Source organism: Onychostoma macrolepis, chromosome 06 (genome assembly GCF_012432095.1).
Source record: "Onychostoma macrolepis isolate SWU-2019 chromosome 06, ASM1243209v1, whole genome shotgun sequence".
Taxonomy (NCBI): domain Eukaryota; kingdom Metazoa; phylum Chordata; class Actinopteri; order Cypriniformes; family Cyprinidae; genus Onychostoma; species Onychostoma macrolepis.
In genome coordinates this window covers 16,552,969-16,580,582 of record NC_081160.1, presented here as the reverse complement: position 1 = coordinate 16,580,582, position 27,614 = coordinate 16,552,969, and the positions used below count along the sequence as shown (strand labels likewise).

General features: G+C 40.4%; 1 protein-coding gene across 5 annotated transcripts in view; it reads right to left on the bottom strand.

Annotated features, from left to right (window-relative positions):
- Window positions 1-1,061: 1,061 nt before the first annotated feature.
- The window catches only part of crocc2 (ciliary rootlet coiled-coil, rootletin family member 2), a 44,527-nt gene continuing 17,974 nt past the window's right edge, over window positions 1,062-27,614 (bottom strand). For 3 of the 5 annotated variants that reach the window (XM_058777748.1, XM_058777749.1, XM_058777752.1), the window contains 33 exons: window positions 27,475-27,558; window positions 27,110-27,216; window positions 23,881-24,025; window positions 23,263-23,369; window positions 22,592-22,798; window positions 21,151-21,247; window positions 20,397-20,486; window positions 20,155-20,295; window positions 19,785-19,984; window positions 19,206-19,388; window positions 18,507-18,651; window positions 17,536-17,682; window positions 16,319-16,549; window positions 15,261-15,454; window positions 14,754-14,881; window positions 14,241-14,410; window positions 13,531-13,710; window positions 13,215-13,349; window positions 11,940-12,083; window positions 10,081-10,319; window positions 9,599-9,758; window positions 8,968-9,135; window positions 8,494-8,878; window positions 8,138-8,289; window positions 7,243-7,363; window positions 6,980-7,143; window positions 5,306-5,557; window positions 5,036-5,224; window positions 4,173-4,322; window positions 2,945-3,145; window positions 2,487-2,618; window positions 2,129-2,308; window positions 1,062-2,038 (listed from right to left, as the gene is read on the bottom strand). In XM_058777748.1, the coding sequence (XP_058633731.1) occupies window positions 1,940-2,038; window positions 2,129-2,308; window positions 2,487-2,618; window positions 2,945-3,145; window positions 4,173-4,322; window positions 5,036-5,224; window positions 5,306-5,557; window positions 6,980-7,143; window positions 7,243-7,363; window positions 8,138-8,289; window positions 8,494-8,878; window positions 8,968-9,135; window positions 9,599-9,758; window positions 10,081-10,319; window positions 11,940-12,083; window positions 13,215-13,349; window positions 13,531-13,710; window positions 14,241-14,410; window positions 14,754-14,881; window positions 15,261-15,454; window positions 16,319-16,549; window positions 17,536-17,682; window positions 18,507-18,651; window positions 19,206-19,388; window positions 19,785-19,984; window positions 20,155-20,295; window positions 20,397-20,486; window positions 21,151-21,247; window positions 22,592-22,798; window positions 23,263-23,369; window positions 23,881-24,025; window positions 27,110-27,216; window positions 27,475-27,558 (5,427 nt within the window). In that variant the 3' untranslated portion in view covers window positions 1,062-1,939. The remainder of the gene's footprint in view (window positions 2,039-2,128; window positions 2,309-2,486; window positions 2,619-2,944; window positions 3,146-4,172; window positions 4,323-5,035; window positions 5,225-5,305; window positions 5,558-6,979; window positions 7,144-7,242; window positions 7,364-8,137; window positions 8,290-8,493; window positions 8,879-8,967; window positions 9,136-9,598; window positions 9,759-10,080; window positions 10,320-11,939; window positions 12,084-13,214; window positions 13,350-13,530; window positions 13,711-14,240; window positions 14,411-14,753; window positions 14,882-15,260; window positions 15,455-16,318; window positions 16,550-17,535; window positions 17,683-18,506; window positions 18,652-19,205; window positions 19,389-19,784; window positions 19,985-20,154; window positions 20,296-20,396; window positions 20,487-21,150; window positions 21,248-22,591; window positions 22,799-23,262; window positions 23,370-23,880; window positions 24,026-27,109; window positions 27,217-27,474; window positions 27,559-27,614) is intronic. The other 2 variants (XM_058777750.1, XM_058777751.1) reach the window with 1 other exon arrangement.

Genomic DNA, 27,614 nt, shown 5'->3' with positions numbered 1-27,614 from the left:
TGACCTTATCTGCACAGGGATGGAGAGGAGAGGACTAAGATCCAGGACACTCAGAGAGGGCAACAAGACAACTCTAAACCCCAGTGTCAAAATGCTCAACCAATGATCCTCCTTGTCTTTCTTCTCCGTTTCTGTAATTTTCCTCTTTTGGTTTCTAATTCCACCCTTTGTTTCCTCTCAGATCTTCTCTCAGCCCTTCTCTCAGCCCTGGTACTTGGGCTGTTGGTCTATAACAAGGGGGTAGATTCCTTGCATTCTGCGTGCTGCTGGGTGCTCAAGAGCTGCTGTGCTCCGTGCCGCTCACTGAAATGAACAGAGTGAGAGAGAAAAAGAAGGAGAGGGAGCAGAGTGATTCGGCTCTATTTTTTTTTTTTTTTTTTACAATCCAGTGACTTGGTCCCTGATGGTTAGTTTAGAAATATCCTCAATAAAACCTCTATTCTGCCTGCCAAAGGAGTTCTTTCAGACCCAGCCCCACCCCCCCAGGGATTCACTACCTTGCATGATTAGGAACTCTTATCCAATAGCTGAGGAGAGACCGGTAACTGGATAAGCACTGGGTGGAGCTATGGTAATCAAAGGGCTGCTTTAAAGAGACTCTGACAGGGCACTCTCCTCTGCTCTTAACGTTTGCTGAGAAATACCCTTCTCTAGAAGAACATGTCTCAGTGTGGTACACACTACCACATGGCTGTGTAAGAGTTCCAGAAGTTGGGATGTCATAGTGCATTCCTTGTATATTGTACACAAGATGTCTGTTCAAAAGGAGGAAAATATACAAAAGCCTCTTGGTTTGGACTAGAGCTTTACTGAAAGATTTCTTACTCTCTGAAAATCAATTTTCCTCCAAATTAATCATACAAGGCAAGATTTCAAATATTTGAAATGTGCTTGAAACAACTCCCTAAAATAAAATGAGATTCTTTTTACCCAGGGGGTCATTAGTGACGGGAATCAAATCTTAGAGGCGGAACATCACAAAGATTCTTTTATAGGTAGTTATAGGTTATTTGCACACATCATAAACTACAGCAATTATCCAAAATACGCCAAAGCCAACTGACAGCAATTCTTCAGACCACAAAGATCAATCTCATTTTTATTTTTCTTGTTTGTATGGTTTTATTGACTCATAAAAATTACTTTGTGATGAAACAAATCAGTTTTCTAATAGTTAAACACAGTAGTGATTATGAAATAGAAATAGTTTTAACACCCATAATAAAAGAAACACCATATGGAAACAATAATATGAAAACAGCATTTGTAGGTAAGATATATGATTCAATTTCTGTCCTGATTCACTCTAGCTGTAATTTAGCTGATTGGTACTAACTAAAACAAGATTTTATTCTCTAAATGGTAGTATGTTTAAATAATGATCACAGCAATCATGTAAGCTACAAAGTAGAAAGAAAAGAGCATAATTTTGTGGTTTGCAAAACAGTTTAGGGGAACTAGGGTGTAATATTTAAGGTAGGTACGGATGTTTAAAAGTGTGTGTGGTGTAGAATTGAGACTGCTTAATGCTCTAAGATGAACAGGGATAGACTTAAGGTAGATTTATGGTCTGTTTCAACAGTTTGCTGCACAAATCCTTAAAACAATTTGGCAATTGAGAAGCATTTGGTGAAACAGTGATCTCTTTGTTTGTTGTTATTGGGTTCTTATGGTGTGGATCAGGATTACTTAAAGTATTTGTGCAAATGTAGTCCAACAATTCTCTCTGAGACCAGTGATTTTGTGTGTTTTTAAATCTAAAGTATGTGTGAAGCATATGTGTGTGTGTGTGTGTAACATTTCATTATGCATAAGTCCATTCATGTTAGCACAGGCCCTGTTTCATTGGTTATAGGCCTTTGAGAGACTACAAACATGTTTGGTAACAAAAAGCTGTCAGTTGGTCACCATGGGCTGAATTCCCAAACCACTACAGTTTTTAGAGCCCCAATCTCAGCATCTGCTTCATATACGCTTGCCTCCTCTTCATCTCCTGCTCCAACTGTTCTTTCAGTGTGCAAACCTGAGAAACACAGAACTGTCAAGTTTTCATTAAAGGCTTCTTACTATTGAAAGTGATGTAAATGTCACTATTACAATGCATCAAATTTTTATAGCTTTCTCAAACCTGTTCCTCCAAGCAGTGGACCCTCTGGCGGTGAGCTTTCTCTCGAGCCTCCAGTGCTCTCTCTGCCTGCTGCTGTGAGTCCCTCATCCGCTCGGTCTCCAGGTCCAGCTCTTGCCTGTGGCGAGCCGTCACTTCCAGGAGCCTCTGGGAGTGAGTCTGCTCCAAGATAGAGATCTGTGACTGCAGAGACAACACATAAAATCCTGTCACAGCCGAATCCAATACAAAAACAGTAAGAGCTTGAAAAACATGACACGTGACCATTTAATGTTATTATGATCAGATTTCAAAAGGTGAGAGTACTAGATGCTGGTCCATGTATTATGAACTTCTTAATATTCGTACGTATGTCAATCACCTGTAGCGTGTGAATTTCGGCCAGTGTCTCGCTTAAATCTTGCTCTAGATTTCGGTTCTTTTGTTCTTGCTGTTCTCTCTCACGCTCAGCATGCAATAGCTCTGCCTCCTTCTTTTGGCGATTCTTTTCTACCTGCACACAACACATGCATGCACACAAAATGCATGCAAAGGATAGAAATCTGTTGTGAGATACTGTCACAGGCTGTACATTTGTGCAGGAAAATCATTTTATGTTTCACAAGATTGGCAAGTCATTAGCAAACACACACAAACACTCCAAAACAAACCCTCATACAAACATACCTCAACCGATAATGCTAAGAATAGAACAGGGTACAGACAAGGCACTCTGATTAGTTTGCACAAATTAAACATCACAGTCAGTGACATAAACAACAAACCATTTGAAAGTCATTATGTTTGGCTGTGCATGCTATTTATAACAGCATAATGTACCTTCTCCAGGGTACGCTTTAGAGAGGACCTGTCTTTTTCCAGACGGAGCAGTGTCCTCTCCAGCTCAGCTTTCTCTCCCTGCAGCCGATGTGCAGTGGTCTGCAGGGTAGCCACCTGCTCCTGAAGCTGATCTTTTTCTCCCTGCAAGAGTGCATAGCTCTCTTGCACCTCCTGCTTAGCCTGTTGCCTCTGTCTCACAGCCTAGTGAATTAGAAGAGATGTAGAATAGACACAATCTACATGACTGTCCAGACCAGAACTGGTATAAATACACATGGTTTTCTGGACTATAATGTTTCATTTCTGGGGCAGAAACTCAAGATTAACAAAGAAGAGACAGCTTTGACTGTATTTGTGTCTGATTAAGATATGGTGTCATGTGCAAGATTATAAGAACCTTGAATTTCGCTCAACTGACAATAACAAAAATCTCTGTCAGTTCATCATGGGTGATGCTGGTGTAGTTGGTTATATTTTATTTGGTTGCATTTTATTTTTAATTTTGTGTTTTTACAGACACTGAGAGTGACAGACAGAGAAAAAGGGTGCATATTACTGACAGCAATATGCGAGACAGCACCCCCTGCCAACATTTCCACCCTATATCACTTGAAATACAAAACATGTTCCAGGATTTGTTTGATGTATGTGCCTCCAAGGACCAAATTATTTTAACAAGATCACCCAAAAATAAAAATTCTGTCATCATTTACTCACCTTCATGTCATTACAAACCCATAAGATTTTGATTCATCTTCAAAACACAATGAAGATAAATATGGCAAACAGAAGCTGAGCCATACTTGTATGAAATGCAAGGAGGTTTGTTTTTGTGTGTCAAGCATGCACATTTGAGCTTCCAATTGCTATATTTGACATGCTCTATGTATTTGCACTGATCAAAGTGAATAAAAGCATAAATAAAATCTATTCATATAAAGCAAACATGTCTTTTAAGAATCCTTAGATTAAACCATTTTATTCTTGCGGATTTTATTTCTTATCTCTGAACTTTTCTAAGATTTGGTGTAGTGATCTTTCTATGGAAGGACAGAAATCTCTTCGAAGATGAAGATGAACAAAAGTCTCATGGGTTTGGAACGACATGAGGGTGAGTAAATGATCACAAAATTTTTATTTTGGGTGAACGAACCCTTTAAAACACTGTGTAAACTGTAAGACTGTGTGTGTGTGTGTGTGTGTGTGTGTGTGTGTGTGTGTGTGTAACCTCCTGCAGGCCTCGTGTCTGTTTGTCCAGTTCAGAGACTCTGAGTTCAGACTCTTCCTGGCTTCTCTGCAGGATCTGTAGTCTCTCACTCAAGCCGTGATTTTGCTTCCTACTGTTTGTCAGAGCCTCCCGTGTCTTATCCAACCTTTCCTGTGCACATATAACACACACAGACAAGTATGAACAGGCATCAATCCACACATGCATAATCACACACCCACATCCAGTTTTAATGAGGAGGCTGTTCTTCTCCTCACTACTACCAGTGTCCTGTCTTTTTACCCTTTTTCCCCACTCTTTCCCAACTCTCGGATCACTTTTTATTGGCATGAGCTGGCAGGTCTCAAGCAAACTGAAAAAGATTTACACTGAGGCCGCAGTGTTTTTGTTTGTACAGCATCTTTAAAACAGACTCATACTAAGCCTTAAAAGCCCTCCAGAGGAGCTGGAGAAAATTAATGAGTTCAGTCCAGCATTTTAATGCACCGTCATCCAGCACCTTCAGGGAACAGGCGGCAGCAAAGGTAAATACAAAAAAAATCCAAATCTGGAAACGTTATGGAACCACAGCATAAATCACTTCACATTGTGGCCATACTAGTAAGATGATCTGTTAGGTTTCAATTAAATCTGTACATGAAGTTGAGGTGAATTGAGATCAAAACAGATTTTGGCTGAACCACAATGAACTTAATAAGGTTTGTGAGTTCATGATGTTCATGTTTTAATAAAGCCTCAACAGAGAATTTGCTTAAACATGTTTGAAGTTCAATCTTGTTGAGATGTTAAAGCTTGTCTTCTGTCTTGCTCTTGTAGCACTCTTCAGACTGCAAACCAATGCACGTTATAAAACTCATGCTAACCTGCAGCATCTTCCGGTCATGTTCACCGGCTGTGAGAGCTCGCTGCAGCTGTGCGGCCTGATCCTGTGCTGCTCCTGTAGCAGCATTGCTCTCAGTCAAGGATGCAGCCATGGATTGCAGTTGCTCCCTCAACTGGCTCTCCTGCAGTTCTGTGTGTGCCAGGGCAGTTGCCAACCTCTCACCCTCAGCCTACAATGGAACAACAGTGCTGCATTATATTACTCAAACATGACCGATGTCCTTTTGGACACAGCACAAACCTACACACACCTTCAGGAGGGCAGCACGCTCTTCACTGTCTCCCAGTTCTCTGCGGAGGTTGTTGAGGCGTTCCTGCAGTGAGCTGACTTCCGACTCTGTCTCTGTGGCTCGGAGCTGGGCACGATGCAGCTCTCCCTCCAACCCCCGGCGTGTAAGTTCCAGCCTGGCAGCTCGAACTTCCGTGGCCTCACAGGTCTCCTTCATACGGCGACGCTCAGCCTCCAGACTTTCCTCAGAGGCCTGGGAGCGCTCCAGCTTCTCCTGAATACAACAGTATATTTATACTGATAATGTGACTACTGTAGGTGCAACTCATCAAAGATTTTTATTGTGGACACTTGATAATTCCTGTTTGTTATGTCTGACTGTGGTGCTGGGAAAGAAAGTTGGTGCACCACTTGGATTCCAGAAGTAAAAATCCCATTAAATCTTGTCATAGTCAGTGTTGGGGGTAACACATTACAAGTAATGCAAGTTGTGTAATCAAATTACTTTAAGTAACTAGTAAAGTAATGCATTACTTTTTTAAGTTAGAAGAAGGTATCTGATTTACTTTTTGAAATAAGTAACACCAGTTACTTTGTTTCCCTATCTGACAGCTCTCGTGTTCCCATGCTGAGAAAAATCGGGAGTAAGTGCAGAGGCATTGTGCGTGCTGTCTGAACATGATGTTACTCTAGTTCTTGACTAAATGTGAACATGTATTTACTCATCTTACCTGCACAAAAACAGATTCAGCATTCCTCAAAATGAAGCAAAAGTCAAACGCAAACTCAGAATATTATACAAACCTGCAATAATTAAATATTAAATAACACAAATATAATTTATGTATTTAATCCCATTTTATTAACCAATGTCTTTGCTACTGACCTTCGATGATCCAATTCAACCATACTAAGCAAAAATTACACATTTGTGTTAAATTTTTGTTATTGCTGAATAGTGTTGAACTTTCTTATCTTGCGTTATATTCTTCATGCAATTTGTTTGAGCTGCGCCCTCTACTGTACAGACATGAATTTACATTTCCTTCAGCCTGAGGAGTATTCATTTCACTTTTGTGCAACTTTTTATATTAAAAACAAACAAACAAGCCCTGCCCAGATTTAAAAAGTCACTCAAAAGTAACGTAATTAGTTACTTTTTTAGGGAGTAACGCAATACTGTAATGCATAACTTTTAAAAGTAATTTTCCCCAACACAAGAGGTAGTTCAACCAAAAATGAAAATTCCGTCATTAATTACTCACCCCCATGTTGTTCCAAACCTAAGACATTCACTCATCTTCGAAACACAAATTAAGATATTTCTGATGAAATCCGAGAGCTTTCTCACCCTGTATAGACCGCAACAGAACTACCACGTTCAAGGCCCAGAAAAGTAGTAAGGACATTGTTAAAATAGTTCATGTGACATCAGTGGTTCAACCGTAATTTTATGAAACTACAAGAATACTTTTTGTGCGCAAGGAAAACAAAAATAACGACTTTTTAATTTGTGTTCCGAAGATGAACGAAGGTCTGACGGGTTTGGAATGACATGAGGGTGAGTAATTAATTACAGAATTTAAATTTTTGGGTGAATTAACCCTTTATCTCCTGTCCTGAAAAGTGGCCGATCGCTGTTGCACTCAACTATATAAACCATCTTTGTATTAGTGTAGAATGTATGAGTGTTAACCTTCAGTGCTTTAGCTTCTGCCTCAGTTATCTGTTGGCTGTTCTTCATTTTGGCCAACTCTTCACTCATAATCCTATTCTGTAATTCCCCATGCTGAACCGCCTCATCCCGTAAGGCGAGTAATGCTTGTGTCCCCTCTAAATGCTCGGCCAGCTCACGCTTTCCTGGCAAACATACACACACATGATAATCAAAAACAGAGCCGCAAACTGGTCATCACTAAGTAGTATATACCCAAGTATCAGGCTAGGATTCGCTCTTACCCTCCTCCAGCTCTCTGATAGATTGTTTCAGCATCTGTATACGTGTGTTGCCTCTTTCCTGACTAGCTTGCAGGCTTTCTACCTGCTTGCTGAGACTATGCACCTGTGCTTGGGCCTCATCCTACAAACACACATTCAGACAGAAAAAGAAGGATGTTCATGTTCTTATGTTTATTATTATTGATACACTTTGTGTCATTTCAGATCCTCCATTTGTGTGTCCCTCACTTTTTCTTTTACTGTGGAAACTAGTTTTGTCCATGGCATGGCACGGTAATGTTCGAAACAACGAACAGTTTTTTTTGGGCGGGGAGATGGATGTGTGTACTATGTGTCCAGTTTATGTTCTTATGTTTTAAATAGTTCATCCAAAAATGTTGTTCAAAATATGTATGACTTTGTGTTCTGTGGAACACAAAAGGAGAAACTGAAGAATGCACTAGTTATTCTTCAGTGTAGTTACAATGAATGGACACAGAGGCTTTCAAGGTTCAAAAGAATGCAAAACAACTATAAAATATCATAAATACAGGCCATACTTATTAGAGCTTTTTGTGAACAACAGACCAAAATTTAAGCCATTATTTACTGAAAATCTTGACTTCCACCCTAGCACTCCTTAGCATTTTCATATGAGTTCATAAAATGCCAGTATTGCTGAATTAGTGAATTCGTTTAAGTTGGATCTTTTCAAAGAATTGGTTGATCCAGTTCACAAAAACAGTCTGAATGATTCATTCACAAATCAGACTGATTTGTGTTCTACTCAGTTCTGATTCAATAATTCAGGCGCAGTTAACAGTTCACAGAAGGAGAAATCTAGCATAATTATACTAGTATAGCTGTGTGGACTATTTTTATGATGCCTTTGAGGCAATGTAGAGGTGTCAGGTACCCGCTCCCTCTGTGTGTCCCTGAGCTCTTGCTGGAAGTTGCGTAGCAAATTGTGAACTGAGTCCAAATCCAATTCTCCATCTTCTCCGCGGGAGGGGGATAAAGAACACACCAGCAATCCACTTACCCCAGGCTCATCTGACATGGGTTCACCTGAGGATTCACACAGAAGATTTTATTTGATTCTTCTCACAAGTAACTTAGAACACCATGTAAGTTAGAGTAGCACATTGTTTAATAACCTTTAGATTTTAAGAAAAGAATCCTTTGTAATATAAGAGTGGTGATCTTCTTCTTGACCTTTAATTAACCATTGCTAGTGAGACCCGATTCATTATTGGACTGAGAATGCATTACCTTTCACAGGTGATCGAGTTCTCCATGGTGAGGGACTCCGTCCGCGTTCCCCGGGTGCGGGTGAACGTCTTCCACGTCTGCTTCCAAGTGTACGTCTCAAGGTAGAACTCAGAACATTCAACCTGTGCTCAAGATCTCTCCGTTTGGCGTCATTCTGTCCCAGCTGCTCTTCCAGCCCTTGGGCCTGGGCCTCTGCTAGACTCACCTTCAGGCCAAGCTCCCTGAGCTGGGCCTGGGCTTCCTGCAGTGCCCCTTCCAAGCGAGCAACCTCCTCACGCTGCTTCACTTGGCTCTCCTGAAGATTGGCATCCTGTTGTTGCTGCAACTCTTTCTCCTGGCGCTGCACTTCTTCCAGTTCTGCTACACGCCGCTGCAAGCCTGCAGCCTTTTCACACACAGATCAGTTCTAACAGTTTAAGTTTGTTACTGCATGTGTGTGTGGATTCTGTATTTATGCCAGTTTGTTTGTTGTACCTCCTTCAGAGCTGCCTCTCTGCCAGCATCACTTTCCAGTACTCTTTGTCTGAGAGTAAAGGTCTCCTTTCTCATTTCCTCCTCTCTATGCTCTTCCTGGGTCAGTCTGACCTGCATGTCACTCAACTCTTGCCCTTGTTGAGTGCACTGACCCTCTAATGTCTTCACCTGCTCAGACACATGCTTTTTTATTTTATAAAAAAGTGGTTGCATTGTATACAAAAATCTAGACAGCTGAACAACTAGACAGTGTATGACTAGACTAACAAATTAACCTGAAAAATGTTGACATGCTAATATTTAGAATAATGTTAAGGCACTGACTATAAAAGAAAAACTGGTCATACTTTATTTTAAGGCCCAATTCTCGCTATTAACAAACCATTAACTACAACTTTTGCCTCAATGAACTCCTAATTTGCTGCTTATTAATAGTTAGTAAGGTAGTTGTTCAGTTTAGGTATTGGGTAGGATTAGGGATGTAGAATATGGTCATGCAGAATATGTCCTTTATAAGTACTAATAAACAGCCAATGTGTTAATAATAGGCATGCTAATAAGCAGTTAATAGTGAGAATTGGTCCCTATACTAAAATGTTACCAAAAAACTTTTGATTTCTTGGGCCCTGACCTGTCTGCGCAGTTCCTGCAGTTCCCTGCGTGCCTGCAAGCGAGATTTCTCAAGTTCACGCATATTGGTTCTCAGCTTCAGCGCCTCCTGCTGGAGGGAAGATTTACATTCTTCTAACACTGCCAGCCTCTGATCCTTTTCTTCTCCCACTCGCTTCAAACTGATAAAAAAAGAAAAAGAAAAACAAGGATGATTAATACATTTTTAATGAAGCTAATTCCTTGTTCCATAAAGAAACTGAGCCTTACAGGGAATATCTGACATCCCAAAAATACATTTTGTACTCCTTTGCTGATATTTAAGTTATACTATATAGTTCTACTACTATTTTAGACTATTTTAGAGGAAATTACTTTGTTTTTGTTTATGCTCACTTAAAATCACATCTCAGTGTTGACCTGATGTTACATAGCCAAGCTAAAAGGGGACAGGTATGTAATACAAAAGGTATCAACCTTTCAAACAAGTCCAATATGCTATACCTGTTGTTTTCAAACTCGGCTCTCTTCACAGCTGTTCGCAGTTCATGATTGGAAGCCTGGATGGCCTCTTTCTCTCTCACAACATCTCCTAAAGCTCTCTTCAGTTCCAAGCCCTCACGCCGCTGGGCGTCCCTGTCCTGCAAACATTCCCTCAGCTCTCGGTGGGCCTCGATCAGTTCCTTACGGCCAGAGTCCCTGCTCTCCTCCACCTCACTCAGTTCCCTTCTCAAACGCTCCACCTGAAAGAGACAGAGATGAGAGGGAAAGATTAAATGAAGCCAAATGATTCTGAAAATAGAAGAGGAGTGATGGGTCATGGTTTGAGTGCAATGGTGTAACTTTATCTATCTAAAATAAAGTCCATTTAAATCACTCAAGTGTGGTGATGCGACACCACAGAGGGAGTGAAGATTTCTAACAGTCATATTCCTTACGTGGCACTATTTTACTGAGGACAATTCAACTTCATTTTCCATGAGATGAATGAAATGGAAACACAGCCTATTAGTAAAATTCCACTGCCTTGTTCCATTCAGCTTCTCAAAGCATGTGAGCATCAGACTCATCCAAAGAGTTCTGCCCTCCTTTCAATGCAGGATTTCAGGGCACATTCTCGTTTGCACTTAAAAATGTGTTTTAAGTGCATGTAAAATGGTTCAAATTTTCAAAAGCTTTCATCAGATATGCTCAGGGTGAAACTCCTCGCCCATGTAAACACACAGGAATATGACCCACATTCTGGTAATTGCTTGGCTACAGCTAATCATTTTACGGTGCATTTTTTCCCCAAAATGCAGCCAGAATGCAGAGAGAAAGAGGGAGAAGAAAAACAGAGAAAGACAGGACAGGCTCCAAAGACTGCCACACACAGCAGCGATGATGAGAAACATCAGCAGTGTGTACAAGCCTGTGTAGATGCTGCTGTGTTAAAGAGAAATATGCATGTGTGTGTGTTTATGTGTGTGTTTAAGTTCAGTGGCCACACAAGATGTTTTCTTCTCATAAATCTTAATGTAAAAGAAAAGCCCATGCCAAGCCCACACTGGTTTAATTCATTGATTGGGGGGTTGGGTTAGTAGGACAGTGTTGGGTTTGAGATGACCTCTGTTTAAGAGTTGGGGGGCGGTGTTTCCATAGAGACGACTTTCATTACAGAACAGGAAAAAATAAACTTCTGAGCACCTGCTTATTTGTGACTGCAACTTTTCCTTTTCATATCATAGAGAGAGCCTTCGCTTTTCACTCCCCTGCTGGTTTTTATCGTTCCCTCTCACCACTGGTAGTTTGTCATTGTCTGACCAGGGCAAGCTGGAGGAGGTTTAGTGAAAATAATCAAACAGGAGGAGAGAATCCATCTTGGTGAGTAGACAGCTTCACCTAGAGATGAAGTTCTCATCACAGCCACTGAGTAATATATATCACTCTGGGTGCCTGGAGATAGATTGTTCAAACAACTAAATCTGTGGTCTGAGGTATGTGCAGAGGTCAATTCCAAAGGTTGACCTTGAGCCTGAAAGGCAGAAGTGTACACACACGAATACAAGCACAAACATCAAACTGGTGGCACCTGGAGCATGCTCAATACACATTAACCAATGCCAAGTTCAACATATGTGTGTGCTAAACGGCGCTCCCCAAGACTGCCCCTGGTAGGTACAAGTTAGACTCCAACAGGCCTTATGTTGCCTCACGGTCCAACATAAACTAACTCACCTCCTAACTTATATAACGTTGGTTATTTGGCACTGGCACAAACACAATTTTTACTGCTCTCCTGGGCTATAGGTTTTTTGTGTTCTGGATGATAAATTTGTTTCTGTGACTGAACAACTGGAATGTAAAGTCTCGGGTTGTGTGACCTCTTGCTGAGAGTCCTGCCTCTGCATAGAAAGCTCTCTGATCTGATCATTTAAGCTGCGCTCCGAAACTTCACGGGAACTCAGAGACTCCTCGAAATGAGACCGTAGGTCCTGAAGCTCTGCCTGCAACCCTAAAACTGTGCCCTACAGAGAGAGAGGGAGAGAGAGACAAAAATGAATACAATAATGTGATGCATGAAATTAGGGTTGTCACTTGATTAATATATTTACCCAGGATCATTTTTCTGTAGTTAACAATATATATATATATATATTCATATAGATATCTTTCTTTCTTTCTTTTTTTGTCATAACATGAAGATAATTATAAGCTTATCATATCAGACAGAATTCTGACATACACTATACATTTTTCAAAATGCATAAAAAACAATGGATGAGAATTTCATGAGAATTGAAATAATTCAATAATGAAATAATGTTCCATGCACATTATGAACTTACATATTCTTACTACAGCACGACCGATATCGTTTTAGCAATTTTAATCGGCCGATATGAGCCTGTCGCAGATATATCGATATCATTGTTTTTTTACAGAACTTTTGACGCAGATGAAATGCTTCTAAATGGTGTACTTATATTGTTAGTATATTGTTCTAAAGTTATTTATAATAAGTGAAGTGAAGTTTACTGTTAAGTGCACTGATGTCAAACTTATTTTGTATAATAAAGTTTATTGTTAAATTATTAAATACCCTGCCTCCATTACATATTTTTGTCACATCGTTGTTTGATCACCACATTTGAGTTATCATTGCTAATATATATATATATATATATATATATATATATATATATATATATAGTTTATGTATATACTGTATTCTATATACAGTACAGTTTTGGTACTGTACTATAATATACACATAAAGAATATCGGCCGATATATCGATATCAGACTTTTTTACTCCCTATATCCGTATCGGCCCCAAAAAAAAACATATCTGCCAGGCTCAAATTTTTACAACTTTAATTCACTCTTCAATGATTAAATTTCACCACACAGAAATGCAAATGAACAATAAACAATACATTTATTTTCATAATTTACTGAGAAACACATGCTCCACTATGGTGCAGTGTGTGAATGTGTTCTTTAGCTCCAAACAGATTGTAGATTTTAATATCAAATTTAATAAATGTGTTTAAAAATTAATGCACAATTAATCTCATGCATTAATGTGTTAACTTTGCAACCCTAATCTAATAAAGACAAAACATGATCCACAGACATATTTGGATTTATTATACCTTGTCCTGCTCCTGTTTGCTCAGGAAGTCTCTACGCATACGATCCTTTTCAAGGGCAGCTGTCTCTATGTCACGCTCGAGGGTAATTATGCGCTCAGTAAGAGTAGCCTTCTCTGCCTCCTTCTGAGATAGAACCTGCCAATCAAGAACAGTCAAAGCGGTAGAACCAACTTACAGTGATGCCATCTGCCCCATGTTCTGACTGTAGATGGTTTAAGGCTATATGGGGCAACAGACATGCCTTTTGATCAGATTGAAAGGAAGTTGTCAAAAGGTTTTGACTGTGTTCCTCTGAGACACAAATACACACACACACCTGCTGTTTATGGCTTTCGGCCTGCAGCAGGGATTCTGTACAGTGCTGCTGCAGCTTGGCCAGTTCTTCCTGCAGCTGTTGCTGAACTCTGCGACTCTGCATGCGCAGCTCCTCGCACTCAGCCCGCAGCTGCGACTCTGCCTGCTCCCTCTGTGCACACAACTCCGCACGCATGCGCTCCTGAGACACACAAGGCAGGTGCATGTGTTATAAGCATCCAAATACTCTCTTGAACCACAGGAGAGTTTTACAGTTTAAGGTTATTGCATTTCAATTGCATCTTCTGCCAGAATTTCTCTTGATAGTCCTAAATCTATGGCAGTATACATATCAAAAATAAACACACAATGAATACTGAGCTGTGTTGCATGCTGGGTATAGCTGGGTATTGCATAGCACTTCGTTGTCAGCCACTTCCAGTTATCCTGCTTGATGTTGCAATCTGTTATTCCTCATCATATTATTTTAATTATTATCATATTGAAAACACATTGGTTTGAAGCACAAATGGTTTCAAGTTTTACCGTTTACTGGACTTTGTTACTCTTTTAGTTATTTACCTACTGTATAACAGCTAATGAATTACAAGTCTTGCGTATTCACAGAAAATTGCCACTTCCACATTGAAAAATAAGGTGGATAATGCCATATTCTGGTAATAATCTGTTAGTGTTAGGGACAGTGCCTTTATCTCAAAATTTCAGTGATACCTTGTGATTTCGCTCAGTATGCAGTTGTTCCTGATGGCTTTGCTGTGTTGTAATGAGGGTTTGTTGTGCGTTTCTCTCGACCTGAGCAAGCTTCAACTCTAAAATCTGTTTCTCCTGCAAAGCCCGGGACATTTGCTGCTCTAGTTCACTGTGAACATTAGACAGCTCACCTGTGGAAAGGAAACAGCAAGTATATGCACAAAGGAGAAACATGCTTTGTAATGAAAATATACACTGAGCTCTAACATGCTGGAAACATGAAATTATAATGCTCTTTGGAATCATCATTAAACAATATATAGTGACAGCACCAGCACATAAATAGTACAGTGTGGATGCTATCTGTGAGGGGACTTTGTTAAACTCTAGAGAGAACCTCGGCTGACCCCTCAGCTGTTCCCCAGTCCGGGGGTAAAATATGGGCCCCTTGTGGACTATAGCTGGGGCCCAATGGCCAGTGGGTTCAGCCAAGTCAACGAGAGAGGAATAGAGGCTCCCTGAAGAGACACTCACGCGTCAAAGTCTCGTTAGCCTGCTGTAGACTAGCATTCTCTCCCTCTAGCCTAGCCCGGTCAGCCTCTAGCATCGAGGCCAGTTCCTGCCTGTCCAACAGGCCTGACTCTAGAGACTCTCTCTCAGCCCTGAGCAAAAGAAAAAGGAAGAGAGAATACAAAGAAAAACAGGTTGTGTTTTGTGAAGCTAATGAACATCTTTAAATGGTTGTTTCTTTAGCTAACATCATTCAAGACAGATGAGATATTCTGGAGATGATTTACACAGCAAAACACAGGATTAACCTCACTGTGATTCTCTCACAGAAAAAAAACTTAGTGAAACTAGGAAGAGTTACATGATTGAAAAGGCCCAATTGATAATTACTTAAAAACTCGCTGAAAACACAGGTGTTTTACTTTGCCTGCCAACCTCGAACTCCAACATAAATACAAACACTTAGCCCATATAAACACATTAATACACCAAATCCTACTCGCAGTAAAACACTAACACACATTGACTCACCGCAGAGCGGCCAGGTCTTGGGCCAGGGCCTTGGATTTACGTTGCTCTGAGGTGAGCTGCACTGTGAGATTGGCTTTGTCTCTTGCCAGTTCATCCCTCTCTTTGCAAGTCTTCTTTAGCGAGGCAGCACTCAGCTCCATTTCTCTACGACATGTGTTCAACTGTTCCTGCAGGGCTTGCTTCTGCTTACTGACCTACACAAATCACACACATGTACATGGAAGCATATATTTGAATGTTCACATATACTCAGTGTTTTCTGATAGTAGATCAACATCAGGATTATGAATCAAGTACTCAGATGATATCTAATCATTTGGTGATTTGTCCAAACACGTGAGATCCTAGATTATGTCAGTAACTGACCACTTAGGAACAGCAGGCTGTCCAAATACTTTCCTGATATGTTAAAACTTTCCCCACTGAGCCTGCACTAAACCGTTTGCTAGCAAACCAAAGGAAATTTTATTTCACTTTTCTGCCAAGCAAGTCAACTGAAAAAGCAGCAAGTGAAATGGTCAAGGAAATGTTGCAAATAATGTACTGTACTAATAATTTACAACATATCTTCAAGACTGTGTAAAAATGGAGATTACATTAAGATCCAGTGATTTATGACAACACTACAGTTTTAACATAGTGACACCTCAGTAAAACATGACTATAGGTGCAGACAAAAGAGCAGATGAATTCCACACTGTCTGTTGCAAAGCTGCGAGCAGACAGATCAAACTTGTGATTTACAGCTTTTTTCACTCATTCTCTCTCACTCTGATACTACCCGTCTGTAATATCTATCTCTCCAGTCTTCCTGTCCTTCATTTGTACTCGAGATCCCCTTTGCCTCCCCCATTCAATTCCTTTGCTACTCATAAAACACACGCTTGGGCCAAGATTCATATATGGAACTCTTGGAGGAAGGTGTTGAGTACCACGGCAGATGACTCCAATATCTTCCCTTGGCTTTTTAATGTGACAACAAGACCCATCAGAGCACAGCTGAGAGCTGTGAATCATGCTGGGTAATGGGGCACACGCCCCCTCATTTTGTGACTGACCTGGGTGTGTTGCTCCAGGGCTGAACTTTTCTCCCTCTGTAGGAGGTTGTACTCTGTATCCTGGGTCACTCGGCTCTCTTGAAGGTGAATGTGTGAGGCCTCCAGAGCACGCTTCTCTGTCGTAAGGTCTAACAGCTCCTGCTGAAGTCGAGCTAGCTCTTCTCTGGCTGCCGCTCGCTCTAGCTCTGCATCCCGTTTGCGTTCGCCAAGCTCTGCCTTTTCAGCCTCAACCTGACAGAAGATTTGACAGAAGGTCAAAAACAATATTTTTGAGAATAAATAACAGGACGATTACCATGTTGAACAGACCACTCTTGCTGGTCGGAATCATATATTGTGATGTGGATTTCGGTGTGTTGGTATCCACACCAGGACTATCCTTTGTCAGCTAGCTTTAAACAATTTCCTTTAAAGGGTTAGTTCACCCAAAAATGAAAATCAGCCTGTTATTTTCTCACCCTCAAGCCATCCTAGGTGTATATAACCTTCTTCTTTCAGACAAATCCAATCGGAGTTATATTAAAAATTGTCCTGGCACTTCTAAGCTCTATCATTGCAGTGGGTGGGTGTTTCTGTGACGGACGCAGAGAGAACAAAACAAAAAATGCCAGTCATGAATTAGAAGTACAAACTGAGGATTTGTAAAGAAAAATGTCAGAGGATTTCGATATAAGCCAAGAGGAGACTGATGTTCCCTTGCTAAAGTAAGGAAACGTTTAAACAAACTTTTTTTAAACAAACTCACGCGACACATACGTCCTATGTCATCCGCCGGAACGGCTTCCGCATATGACAGTCAGCAGAAGTGAGAGAAAAGTGTTTATTACGTTTGAAATATGGATATTTTTCTTACAAAAACGCATGGATTCGCCACAGGAGGCCTTTATTCATGCCCCGCACGTTTTATTATGGATGCGCGCGCTTTATTTAACGTGTTTTGGACTGTTAAGCAGAAACACCCACCCACTGCAATGATAACATTTGGAATAGCCAGGACAATTTTTAATATAACTTCGATCGGATTCGTCTGAAAAAAGAAAGCCTTATACACCTAGGATGCCTCGAGGGTGAGTAAAACACAGGCTAATTTTCATTTTTTGGTGAATTAACCCTTTAATAAATTATCAGTTGTTGAACTGAATGAGTTAACTATAAAAAGGTTATTCAAGATTTAATACTTTAACACTGTGCACACTATCTAGTTCCATGACCCCAACCTGTAAGAGAAGCCGGTTCAATTCGACCTTATCTTTAGCCAATCCCTCACTCAGGGCTCCCATCTTGGCCAGGGAGTCCTGTAGCCCTGCATCTTCACTTCGTAGTTTAGTGAGCGCCAGTTCCTGCTCAGCATTCTGGGCCTCCGCCTATAGGGAGGCAGTACAAACATCAGTGGGAAGTTTGGCTACATCCAATCATTAGCTACCAAGTTCACGTAACTAGCATTTATTTTGTAATCAGCGGTTAGAGTAAAATATGTTTGCAGAGCTGTTTAATAGCACTGGATTTTAACCGTTACATTTTGTCCCTAGAATGACCTGCGGTAGAACTGCAGAAGTGTGGAAAAACTGTAAGTTAGACAGAGTAAGTGATGAAAAATCTTACAAAGTCAGTTTTGCTTGGTAAATATCAATTACTACAAATAAGCAGAGCTACATAACTCACCCAAGGTCAAAGTAAACTGAGTTTCCAGTAATTCAACAACTGAGTTGGACATTTGACAGGGAAAAACTCTGTATTTACTTAATGGATAAATAATGCAAAACTGGGTAAACAGTTTTATGACTGGATGTAATTCACTGTAGCAACATGCAGGTGAGAACAGTTTTATACAGACTTAGATCAGGTGTTGTTAAGATGAATGAATGAGTGAATGTGTGAATGAAAGAATGAATTAATGAGAGAGTAAATACAGTATGTGAATAAAGGTGTGACTGAGTGAGGAAGGGAGTAAATGACTGAGTGGTTTAAGAGAAAGTGTGAGTTGTAGAGTGTTTTGAAAAAATATGTTAGTGAATGACAGTGTTGGAAGAATGAAAGAATGTGTGAGTGTATAAAAATGTAGTGAGTGAATTAATAAGTGAGCAGGTGAGTGAATGTGTTGGAAGAAATGAGTGGGTGAGTAAATGGATGAGTGAATAAGTGGGCGGGTTAGTAAATGTGCATTTTGTGTGAATGTGTAAAGCAGTACCCTAGAGAGAGCCTGTGCAAGACTGCTCTTTTCATCGTCCAAAACCTCTTTCTGTAAAGTCAGCTGACTCAGAGCTTCTTTTAGTGTGACCAGCTCTTTACGCACATCCGAGTGTCTCATCTCCAGCTGCTCCAGAGTGTCTCGTCTGTAGAAAAACAAAAATGCACACAAATTATCAGGGCATAAATACACACTTTTTGATTTGTAGATATGGGCAAAAACAGCTCAAAAAACAAATGAAAACCCAGGCACACTATGGCATAGAGCAATTAAATCAGCTCATAGGAAATGTACACACAAACAAAACATAATTTTAATGTAAACAATGTTAAGGTTAAGGTATAGGCACATACTCATGTACACAAACATGTACAAGCAGAGATATTTCTATAAACTCACTCCTAAAAGACATTTGCTCTAAAAAAGACTTGAGATTAAAAATCACATCCAAAACCATTCTTATCCATATACAGTACATAATAACACATGATCAGGGTTGTTACCTTTGACCTACCCAGTAAACTAATGCATTATGCATCTTCATGTTTAATGCATTTTGTAAACAGTACTATTCTGGTTTGATTCAAGGCTACTTTAGGGACAACATGTGCTAGTGATACTGACTGTAAACAATAGGACAGGGAAATAAACAAGGGCCAAGAAGGAAGTCAAGGGGTTTGAGGTTTCGCAATGCCATACCCCCTCTCGGTTTCAGAGCGTTCTCGAGCCAGCTGCCTCTCCAGGTCCTCCCTCTGCTGTCTGAGGAGGTCTCTCTGCCTCTGAACATCCAGAGAGGAGCTTCTCAAAGCTTCCTGCTCTGCTTGTGCGCATTCCAGCTGCTGCTGCAGGGCTGAGAGCTGCCTCTCAAACTCTCCTTTTTCACTTGGAAGGGAGAAAAGGAAAGCGACAGTTGTGGTGTGGTGTGTGGCTGTTCAGGTTATAGTTCTAAAACTAGAGGATTTGCATGCTTGAACCACAGTTACTCCTAAATTAGGACTACAAGTAGCACAAAGATGTGAGTGTGCTTGAATCAGAATCATGAGCCTTTGCAGCATAACATAACTTAGGTTGTAGAAACATAAGCAAAGACATTTATAAATTAGCCTCCTAGTTTAGCCTGCAAAATAATGCCATGAGTAAACAGCTCTATAGAAAAATACCGATGTAAAAGTAGAGGGTACAAATGTTCAGGTAGAAACTCATTTGTGCAGGTTACACTGCTATTGAACAATGGCATCCTTTATTGAAGTGCCAGGTTAATTTAGTCCCAGACTCTACCTGTTTACTATGCCCAGTGAGGTGCGGTATCTTTGGGCATCTCTAGTGCTGTCCTCCTCAGATCTCTCCAGAAGGTGATTCTCTTGCTGCAGTTCCCGGATTCTTTGTTCCAGGCTTCTGGTTTCATCTTCGCCCACATGCAGCTGATCTTGCAAGGTGACAACCTGCTCTTGGGAAGCATCCAGACGTGCCTGCAGCTCCTTTGGGTGGATAGATATTTTCATTTAGTTAAATGTGCTGAAATTACATACGCTTCTTGATAGCAGAGTAAACTATTAGGGAGATATAGTGAAGTGTGTACTTTCTGTACCACTAGGAGTGATGACACCTGTACCATATAAGGATGGTGTACAGGAGGTTTGTTGCAAACCTGAATTTGTGCCTGCCGCTGTAAGAGGGCTCTCTGCACAGCTATCAGAATACCGTCTCGTTGAGAAGAGGAAATAGATCCTGCAGAAACAGATGGGTGCTCATCTTTTGATAAGTCTGAGGAACTCTCACCACTAACCACCTAAAAGAGAAGAGAAAAAAAGAGATGAGTTGACAATTACTCTTCTCATATTTAGTACATCTGAGCCAAAATATCACAGCCAATAATCATGTTCCGTAAACCTGATTAATGTTGTGCAGTAACTGTTGCAGACTGCTGATCTCGCTGCATAAGGCATCCCTCTCGGTTCGGTCTTCAGACCGATTTATTTCCTGTACAGGAAAGCATTCAGGTCAAAGTGCAGGTTTTTAAACAGCCATGACTCCAGCCAGACTCCAGATGAATCCAGATAAGTCATTAAGAAAGTGGTAATGTTTATCAAGACTAGTCTTCCCAATTAATGATTCTGGCAACACCATGAATCTTACTTGATTCTTGGACTTTTACCTTAATTGTTCCCTGCTGGTTGAATGACCTGCCCAACTCGTTCCGAGTCTTTAGGCATCTTCAAGAAATCGCTTAAGACATATCTTTCCATCTACACTTGACCCTCTAACACTGGCACTCTCTATTCTATTTTTATTGTATCTAGTAGTTTTCTTTTTATTTAAAAAAAAAAGAAAACTTAACCCTCTAACACTTGCACTTTCTATTCTATCTACTTGTTTTCTTTTTATCTATTATAAATAATAATAATAACTTGACTTAACACTAACTCCCTCTATTCTATTTCTATTCTATCTATTTTTTATTCTTTCTATTTATTATTATTTTTTAAAACTTGCTATGTGTACTGCGTTAGACTAACCGGGACTTGTCACCACACTTATATTGTTGCTCTTTTGTTGGTTCTGTTGTCCTCATTTGTAAGTCCCTTTGGATAAAAGCGTTTTCTAAATGATTAAATGTAAATAATTCTACTGCAACACTGCTCACCATCCTGTCCAAGCTGCTCCGCAGTGTTGTCAGATTGCTTTCCTTCTCAATGTTCTGTGCTCTGAGCTGTTTCACCATTTCACCCAATTCCAGGATCCTGTAGAGATACATCCATTTTAGACTTTAAATATAGGCCTAATATCAAAGTATCATAAAAGTGGTCCTTACAACACGTTTTCTGTCTTAAGTCATATGACAGATTGTGAGGAACAGAGTGAGGAACAGACTGAAATTAAGTTATCATTCACTAAAATCTTGGCATCCACAATAGCTCTCTTTGGCACGTTCATGTGAAAAGTAATAATGTTCGATTTGATATTAAATAATTCCAATTTATCAGTTGAACTGGTTCACAGAACTGTCCTGAGTCATTTGTTCACAAATCATCTGATTTTCTGACATCAATGGTTAATAATTCAATGGAAGTCATCATGAGTGAATAACAACTTACATTTTGGTCTGTTTTTTAACAAAAAGATGTCATTTAGCTTCAGAAGACTCGGGAGTTGTATGGATCACATTTGTTATATTTTGAAGCTTTTGCATAATTTTTGAAGGTTCAAAGCTTCAGACACGAAGGTATGTAATTGATCAAAGAATTTTCATTTTTGGGTGTACTACTTCGTTAAGAAAAATAGCACACCTTTTTCATTGTAGTAATCTGCAAATTGAAACAGGCACAGATTTTATTAGGTTCTGAGGTATTCTAAGACATACAGTACTCATTCTTCTGCATGAGCACACATACTATCACAATGTGAAGAAAAAAAATTGTGCACATGCGTAACATTAACACAACTGAGGCAAAATGATCAAACACTCTATGGTGTGCTTATTTGATACCCATTTATCAATGGCCCTTTCTTCCCGCTGCAACAAAGCTCAGCTAAAATTTCATATATCAAAATGGAGAGTGATCTCTGCTCTCTACATTATAAAACTGTCACTAATGAAAAGATGTAAAAGAAAGAAGCTGCAATGACTCCATTCATCAGAAGACCCCAACCCTGCTCTGTCAGATCCATGGATCCGCACTCAAAAGAAAGTGTCATAGACCACTGACACATTATACAAGTAAATGAAGAATGTAGAGGATACTAAACAGCAAATAAAGAGACACACTCTTTCTCTCTAGTTTTGGCATGCCACATAGTTGGATAGATGAGGCAATCCGTACTGACCTTCCCTGTGTGTCAGCACTCAGGACAATGTACAATGAGTCATGTAGGAGATGTGAGTTCAGGACATCAATAATTCAATTCAAAGCTTAGGGATAGGTGCTGAAATTTATGACACTGAAATCCTTTGAATACGATAATTTAACCCCAGCTGCCAATACTGTATGTATTTATTACAGCATGCTGCTCAAGCATGATGACACTTGTATATTACTGTTGAAAAATGAATGGGATGTGTACGTAAACAGACAGACATGTTGTACCTAGAGTTAAGCTCTACTTTCTCTGCGTCAAAGCGGGCCTGCAGCTGCATAGCCTCTTTCAGCTTGTCTCTTAGTTGATTCTGCAGTGCAGATACTCCGCTGCTAGCAGGGGTACAAGGCTGGCTCATGCTAGCCTCCAAATTTACACAGGCCGTATGAAGACGTCGGCCAGCCACCGCACACTCGGATCGCATGTCCGATAGACTCCTGTAAAGCACAAAAAAAAAAAATACTATTACAACCAGCAGGAGCAATGAAATTCCCTTACACAACAATTTCCTTACGTTCCCAAGGAAATGTGTTTTGTTCACAACTGACGAGAGCCAGATGGCCGAAACTATATTGTGATCTGGGAATAAACTCTTTGAACGGTGTCGTGTCTGAGTAAGGGTCGTGAACATTTTCTCCGCTGTCCATGTGTTGAGTAATCCACATTACAGCAAATTACTCAACAATGATCACAGCATTTACACAGGCCGAGCCCTCATCAAGCTTGGCTCTGATGGATGGCTCAAGAGTAATCTGAAGGGCAATCTAACCATCACATTTCCCAGGACGATTCGGTCAGGATGGGTGAGGGGTGACCCAGGTGACCCGCTGCGCTTTGATCCCAAGCGGGGATAAATGGTGGTGGGTTTGGAAAGAGGGTTCTGGCTGCAAGCTACACTCACCTGTCAGCGAAGGCCCGCAGATGGGTGAAAGAGCTTCGCAGGAACGCGGCCTGGCGCCACAGAGATCGCACACGGGCTTGCTCGCGGCCGTTTCGGGAGGTATTTGTCTGCGGGAGAGCGACACGGCCATATGGTCGGCAGGTTTGGTAATTAAGAGGTTGGCAAAGAGGTTAAAGATGTCTCCATTATAGATGCACACATATGAAAAATAATGAATGCACCCACACATACTTGAACTACTAGGCGCACGCACTCACAGAGACTCACATACACAAATGATACAGTAAGCTTTTCTTGACTGTATGAGGCTGAATACTACATGAGCTCCTTCATATCACCAGATGTTTGCACCGAGCAATGAATTCTCGCTCTTTTTTCCAATCGACTGGAATGTTTTCACAGGAAACAACAGCTGAGAAAATCACAACAATGATTTAAAACAAAGACAGTGTCCAGACTGACAAAACAGGCACCAGGGTGGAATTCCACAAGTTCCAGAGTTGAGTTTCATTGGGTTGGATTAAGGAAAGATTTTCCTTAAACTGTGGATTTGGATAAAAACACACACTACAGATCTTTCCTTCCTTCCCTCTGTCTCTTTTTCCTCCTCCCTCTCACCTCAAGTTCCCTCCTGAGTCGCGTGTCCCTCTGCTCTGCCTCCTCTCGTGCCTTCTGCAGGCTTTCCGTCAGGGCCTGATTGGCTTCGTTGGCTTGTTCGAGTTGTTCCCGGAGCAGCGCATTGACCTGGCTCAAACCAGAACACCTGTGAAATATATGGAACTGCTTCAGAGCACTGTATCCCGGGAGCTCCACCTGTTAAGCCACAAGCCAAACTTTGCACATGATCTCACCCCCTCCACTGCACGGGCCTCTATCAGCTTCTATGCTTACAGGCTCATAAAGGCCCACGTCACATTCTACGTTGCCAGCCACGCTTAGAGGGGAATGTGCGTGACAGTTTTATAAAGTCCATGTCAGCTCCAGCCTAATTGCCACCAGATTTGCTTGTCAAATAGTTTACAGGGTTATTTACATCATTCGTGGCAGAATCCACCCAGTTACATACAAAGATTGACGCCAGGGTGTGAGGCAGTAAGGGCGACGAACAAAACGATCATCAAAGGGGTGAGCAACAGAGAGAGACACGATCAAAGCTACGAGAATGTGTTTAATCATTTTCAATAAGTAGATTTGCTCCATGATTCTGTGTTTTGGCTTAGTTCAGCTTGTGCCCTTCTGAGAAAATGCAAAGCCATTTTAGCAGTAGTGTAACAGGCATAACACTTCTGCCCTGCTGAATCTCAGTTAATTGTGGCATGCTATGAAATTCTCATGAGCCGTGGCACAGTTGACTTCTCTGACATAGAAAATTAAATAAACTGTGTTAAAAGACTGCAGAGCCACAGATGATTGGATGAACTGCACCGTGCAGTGCGCTCTCTGACAGAGGCACGAAGGTGTAAAAATGAATGAAGGCTTGGCAGCTTGGCGGCCCAGAGTTTGCCATAACCATTTCAATTACAGGCGAGTGGCACAGTAAATCAAGTTCTTTTAAAGGCTGGCGTCTGGGTTGGTAGTTTGGCCGGCTCTTTGTATGAAGTGCAGTAAAAACTATTTGGCTGAGACGGTGAACAAGGCTGTGATAATTAAGTCTGACAAACTGGACACCTTTTGTTTTTGACCCCCCTTTCTAAAACTATTAATTTCCAGTATGTGCTTGTGGGGATTGAAGTAGGCAGCTAGGAGATTTAATTCAGAGCAGTTCAGCTCTATTTGCCTACTTTATATATGTTGTTCATGTGTCGTTTCTCAATGTTAGAATGGTGAATACCTGGTGGAAGATTCAGCTTAGGTGGTGGTACTTCTGTTTTAGAACATGGAAGCTGGTTTCTAGCTGGTCTTAGGTGCTCATTAGTAGCTCCAAACTGGTCATTAGCTGGTCTAATCTAAGAACTAACCAGTCCACATTTGTTCCAGTTGGTTATTAGCTGGTTTAAGCTGGTTGTTTGCTGGTCCATGCTGTTCATTAGTTTTCCAGTCTAGTCTACAGCAAGTTACTGCTGTTCATTAGCTTGTCATTACCTGTTCCAGGCTCTTCACTGGTTAGTCCATGCTGTTCATTAGTTGATATAAACTGGTCTTTAGGTGGTGCTAGCTGGCAGACCACCTTGGATCAGCTACTAGTTTATGGTGGTCATGCTGGTTTTTGAACATTTGGTTTAGGAAACCAGGTACTACGCCTCATTTATCAATCTAACGTAGAAACACGAATGATCATATGTTGATAAATGTAGTGGCTGAAAACAATCGTCATTTGAATATCATGCCCCTAAAAACACCCCGGTTTAGAAGCCTCGCCCCTAGAGTTTACGACACGGAGAAACTAAACCCGGTCAAAAAGAGGAAGTAATTTCATGATGAAAGAGAAATTGATCTTACTCCAAAAACACCCGTTAACCTTTTTTTTTTTTTAAATTAATGTATACTAAATACCAGTAAATATAAGGAAACCTTTAAAAACATAAACATTATTTAGCCTATTTAGTTCCTTTCAGTCCACAACAAATCCTTTACATTTAACGATATTACAGAACAAGAATGACAAAATAAGCAGCTATAAAATTATATATTAAACTATAATATTTTAAAAAATCACGCTTTAAGGTAGTGGCATTTATTATAAACAGCACGCAAACGTCAAGCAAAGCTGAAACGGCATTGGGCTCGCGAGCCTCTTTCATTCGACAAGAATCCAAATATTTCCATTTTTTCCATATTTGAAAGATTTGGTTGTTAAACTATTACTTATTATGAAGCCTAAACATGACTTTATACTTCACTCATGTTCCAATATTCACGCAAAATCCTTCACATGCGTAAAAATATTTGGGTACTGCACGCTGATTTCACAGCGGACCTTTTAAAATAAACAGTGTAACTTTTATATTTTGTTGACTGCATTTTAGTTTATTTTAGATGATGAATAGATGAAATGTCAAGCAATGCTAGTACTAATGTTGTTGTGTGCATGTGAGGAGATGGGTTTAATAAAATAAAAATATAAAGAAATAAAATGCATTAAGAGTGTCACAAAAACGAGCATAGCCTATAGGCTACTTGTTGCACTTTTTTTTCTTTTGTTAAGAGAAATATATTTTGTGCAGTCCTATTTATTTTATTCCTTGTATAGACTTAATTTCTGTTTTTCTCCGTTCACAGAAGCGCTGCAGGTGTGTGATGCAACGATGTGTTAATCCTCATGGTCTATTGTTGCTATTTGTGCATATAAAACCCTGAAAAAAATAAAAATTCTAATCTTAACTGGTTAACGATCGCCTGGGCTTCAGTTGTCAGTCAGAAAAATAATCTAAATGAACAAAATGCTGTTATTATACAATTCTCCACCAGATTTACTATGCTGCACACAAGTTCAGGTAACTCAAAAACATGCGTACACGAGCTAAGACCAGACGTGAGATTTGATCGTAGCCACCGCTCACGTCCATATTAATAAATTCCAAGTTTTGCGTAGAAATGACCGTACATCCAATTTTCTGTCATATGTTTGTTTTGTAAATGAGGCCCAGTATGTTCCAAAACACAACTATCTTCTTAAGCTGGATTTTCTAACAAAGCAAAAAAGGGAAAAACAAAAAGAAAACAGAAACTCTCCACAAGGTTTATCATTCTCAATTTGCAAAATGTACAATTCTCCTTTGGTTCCAAACAGCAAGTATTGACATACGCTTTGGCTGATTCACCTATTCTCCCTCACTGTAGTCATTGCCCGCTGGCATGTTTTGCTGCACCTCTCGCTGTCAGAAGCTCATATCGCTCTCGTTCTTACCGTTTCTGCTCATCCTCCAGCAGTACAAGTTTACTTTGGACATCCATACTGTGGTCCTGCTCAAAGCGCTGGAGACGGTGTGCTGAAGAGTCTAGGTGTGACTGGAGCTAAATACATGGACAGAGGCAGGTTTATTCCTAACACATCAAAATACAGTGCAACACCTGACAACAATTAGACAACAAAAGTCACAGGAGCAGATAGGCTGTACTGTACTGTGGCTGTCGTCGCATCATCCAAGTGGATGCTGCACAATATGATTGTAAAGCACTTTGGGTGTACAGCAATACACAATAAATTGCTATATCAATGTCTCAGTCATTGATTCATTCATAAAGGCTGTGAAGTTCTCAAGTAAGACTTACCGAGAGCCTCATCTTTTCTGACTCTGAGGTTTTCTCCAGCACCTGCTGCTCTAGATTTCCACATCTCTTCTTATACTGGAGCAACTGCAGACACAGACAAATACTTTCACTCCGCAACTTAAGATGGAGCACATTCCCAA